Source organism: Rhea americana, unplaced genomic scaffold (genome assembly GCF_003343005.1).
Source record: "Rhea americana isolate MKP2758 unplaced genomic scaffold, rheAme1 scaffold_397, whole genome shotgun sequence".
NCBI lineage: Eukaryota > Metazoa > Chordata > Aves > Rheiformes > Rheidae > Rhea > Rhea americana.
This window is the reverse complement of record NW_028186531.1, coordinates 351,094-354,482: the sequence shown is the minus strand read 5'-3', so window position 1 is coordinate 354,482 and position 3,389 is coordinate 351,094. Positions and strand designations below refer to the sequence as shown.

Below are 3,389 nucleotides of genomic sequence, written 5' to 3'. Positions count from 1 at the left end.
GCAATCAGAGCTGTCAGACAGCCCGAGCAGCTGATTAACTCTGACCTACATTGCTTTAAACGTTGGAGCCTGCGTCCGCGGCGGACGAGCCCGGGCTGCCCCCTCCGCGGGGAAAAGCGGGGGGTCAAGAGCGAGCCGTGGTGGGGAGGCATCAGCCCGCTGGCCCGAGCGGACGCACCCGGCCTGCGCTGGGCCCGGGGGCCGCGCGTGTGCCGGCTGCGCGGACGACGCTCCGGCCCGGGGAGCCTCTGCTGGGGCAGGAGCTCCTGCGTTTCGGGGCCGATTGCAGCCCGCTCCCGGGCAGGAGGCTCCTCAGCCCGGGCCGATGCTGGAGAGCGGTCCGGCGGAGGCGGCTCAGACACGTGGCACAGGCTCGGGGAGCGTTTCTGGACCGTTCCTCTGCTTTTGGCCGGAGCGGCCTGCGCCGGAGGGGTTAAACCTTCGGAGGCAGGGCGCCGTTCAGTCCCTCCGAGGCGTATATTCAAGCAGAGGGTTTGGGTTTTTGTTGGGTTTTTTCCCCTCCCCAGCCCTGTAATCACCTYCATGCGTGTATGCGTTTGTGTGGTTTCTGCCCGGCCAAGTCCAGGGAGTGACCTCCAGCCCAAAAATATCCTGCCAAAGGGAAACYTCTCCTCCCATCAGCTCCTGTGCCGTGGTCCCTCCCTGCTCTGGCAGGAGCAGAACCAGCCTCCTCCGGCTCCCAAGTCCCTCTAATCCCAAGGAGAAAACCCTCTTTGGAGGTTTGGGATGGGCCCAATCCCAGCTAAGGGACTGGGATTTTTCTCCTGCTCCGGTGGCATTTCCCGAATGATAGAGGCTCCTGTGAGAGCCTAGGTGGTGCCTCCAACCCTGCACCCTCTTTTTCTCCAGGGCTTTGTTTCCCAACCAGTGCAGACACCTTTGGGCTGAGCATGGTGGCCTCGATTGCTCAGGGAACGTCTCTCCTGCCCCGTGAACTGGTGCTACCACCAGTGCAGCGGAGTGGGCTGTTATGGGYGTGCAGGCCCCAAGGGACATGTCCAGGCTGTGGCCCAGCACCAGGACACCTCCATCCCCTCTGCAGATGTGCAAAGCGGGTCTGATCACGGCGTCCATGCTGCAGGAGCAGGAGGGAGCTCGCCGGCGCGGTGCATCTTCCCCGCGCATCCCTGGGCTCAGCATCCCCTTCCTGTCTTCTCTTTGCGTCGCTGGTTGTTTCCGCTCCCCTGGACCTGACCGCTGCTCGGAGCAGGGCAGCTCAGGAAGGGTGGTCCGGTCCCCGGCGCGGCTCCCGGATGCCAGGGCAACCTCCCAAACAGGAAAAGCCTCGCAGCCCGTGCTGCTCCTGCCTTGCCTTCCCCGGACACAGCGGTGAAGCTGCCTCCCAGGGCGCCCCGCGAGCACCTTCGGTAACGGAGCGAGGCAGAGGGTGACGCAGCCCAGCGCTGCCCGCTGCCGGCGCAGAYGTGGCTGCTCCCCTCTCTCCTGTTCTAGGATCTTTTGGGCTCCAACCCAGTGGGACAACCAGTTCCCTTGGGAAGCAGGTCCTGGGAGGTATTGGGGGGGGGGTTAATGGCTCTTTGGGGTGCCAGCCCCRGGGTCTGTCAAGGCCCGGCATCGGCCAGCACGGGTGCAGCTCCCTAGGYCTCGTGGCCAAGGAAGTGTTGGCAGCGCCGGTGGGGCCTCCTTCTTCGCCCTTATTGCTGGAGGGTCCCCTGCCCAGCCTGCCCCCGGCTYGGATGTGGGATGGAGGCAGGGAGGGCACCTGAGCAGCCTGGCGCAAGGCTGGCACCGCCGGTTCCTCGCCCACCGCTGTCGACTTGGTTGCTTCAGCGTGGGCGTTGTAAGGAGAAGGCATCCTCGCCACCAGCCCGACGCCTGAGCCGATCGCAGCCGGGTTTTGCTCCTTAAGGACGAGCGGGAGGGCTCGGCGCTGCCCGCGAGTCGCTGCCGCGCRGCCGATACGAGGAGCGCCTGCCCCGCTCGCTCGCTCTCCGCTCACGCTCTGCTTCCTCCCCGCAGGGACGGCACCAAGTCTAGCGCAGGCTTCAAGAGGTCGGCGGCGTCCAACATCGACTACGCRGAGCTGCTGCAGCACTTCGAGAAGGTGCAGAACAAGCACCTGGAAGCACGGCACCAGCGGGCCGGCCGGGGAGAGCAGCTGGAGCGGCGGGTCGTCCTCTGAGCAGCCCCGGAGGCAGCCGCCGGCGCGCGCGCCACGGGACCGGGCCACGGGGACCGCGGTCGGCGCAGCCGGATCCGCAGGATCGGCTGGGTTTGATGGCAGCCGGAGAGGGGCKAGCGCTCGGCAAGGAGCGGGTTTCCCCGCGCGCGCGTGTGTGCACGCGCGCGCGGGGGGAGACCCCGGGCTGCGCCCGGCTTCTCCCAAACCKGACGCGAGCCGCAGCGGGCGCGCGGGGAAGCGTCGCCGGAGAACACGTGTTGTCTTCTCTTGCGACAGGGCCAGCCAAGCGCCCTCTGCTTCACTAGCGCCTTCCCCGTGACTGTCAGCTGAGGGCCCGGCCGCCGGCCGGCGCGCCGGAGGGGAAACGCGCCGGGAAGAGAAGACACCGCGTGCTGCCCGCCGGAAAGACGGGCTCGCGGGGCTGGCGGGACGCCGCGTCTCCGCTCGCCCGGCCCCGGGACTCGACGTTCCCCTCGGGCGGGTGCCGCTCGGATGTCTCCGCTCGTTGTCCCGCGCGCGCGCACACACGCGGCGGGCGCTCGGGAGCTGCCCCCCTCGCCGCGTCCCGGCGCGGCTGAGCCGCTGGCGCTGCCCGGCCCCRGCCGAAGCCGTTCTTTGTTCCCGCGTTAAGCTCCCTGTGACGAAAATAAAAGCGCGATGCAGAGCACGGCCTCGCCGCGCTTTCGGATCCGGCCCGGCGGGGACTTCGGCCGCCGCTGCCCGGACCGCGCTTTCCTCCCGGCGCCGCTCCGAGGGCCAGAGCACCGTCCAAGCTCTCGCCGGCGGGCGCCCGAGGGTGAAACTCCGTCCGCCGTGGAGCGGGACACTGTGATGTGGCGTTGCCGGCTGCAAGCCCGGTCCCGGCAAGCCCCGTCCGTGCCCGCGAGGCCCTCACCTGATCTCGCGCCGGGGCTTGGAGGAATGCGCTGAGCCTCTCCGCACTTTTTATGGCTTCTGGCGTGTTTACAGCAGAGCTGGGCTCTGCAACAGTTTTCTTTAACAGCCCTGCACCCAGGGTTGCTTTGGCCAGGATAAAGACATTCCTGTCATTCCCGGGATAGGGCTTTCCAAACCCGGTCATGGCAGGTTAATTTTAACAGCCGGCCCTTCAGCACGGGGGTATCTCCAGCTTCCCGAGCCCGGCGACCGCCGGTCGGGGAGTGGAGAGGACGGACGGACGGACGGCACGCGGGCACGCGCAGGCCACGCTGCCGGCAGCGCCCGG

General features: G+C 68.0%; 2 protein-coding genes across 2 annotated transcripts in view; both read left to right on the top strand.

Annotated features, from left to right (window-relative positions):
• Positions 1 to 2,828, top strand: part of VAC14 (VAC14 component of PIKFYVE complex) — a gene marked incomplete at its 5' end in the record, with an annotated part of 83,587 nt that extends 80,759 nt beyond the window's left edge. Inside the window, one exon of the mRNA XM_085313837.1 lies at positions 2,002 to 2,828. Coding sequence (XP_085169963.1) covers positions 2,002 to 2,164 — 163 coding nt within the window. The remainder of the gene's footprint in view (positions 1 to 2,001) is intronic.
• The window catches only part of MTSS2 (MTSS I-BAR domain containing 2), a 17,138-nt gene continuing 16,570 nt past the window's right edge, over positions 2,822 to 3,389 (top strand). The window contains exon 1 of the mRNA XM_085313821.1: positions 2,822 to 2,992. Coding sequence (XP_085169947.1) covers positions 2,822 to 2,992 — 171 coding nt within the window. The remainder of the gene's footprint in view (positions 2,993 to 3,389) is intronic.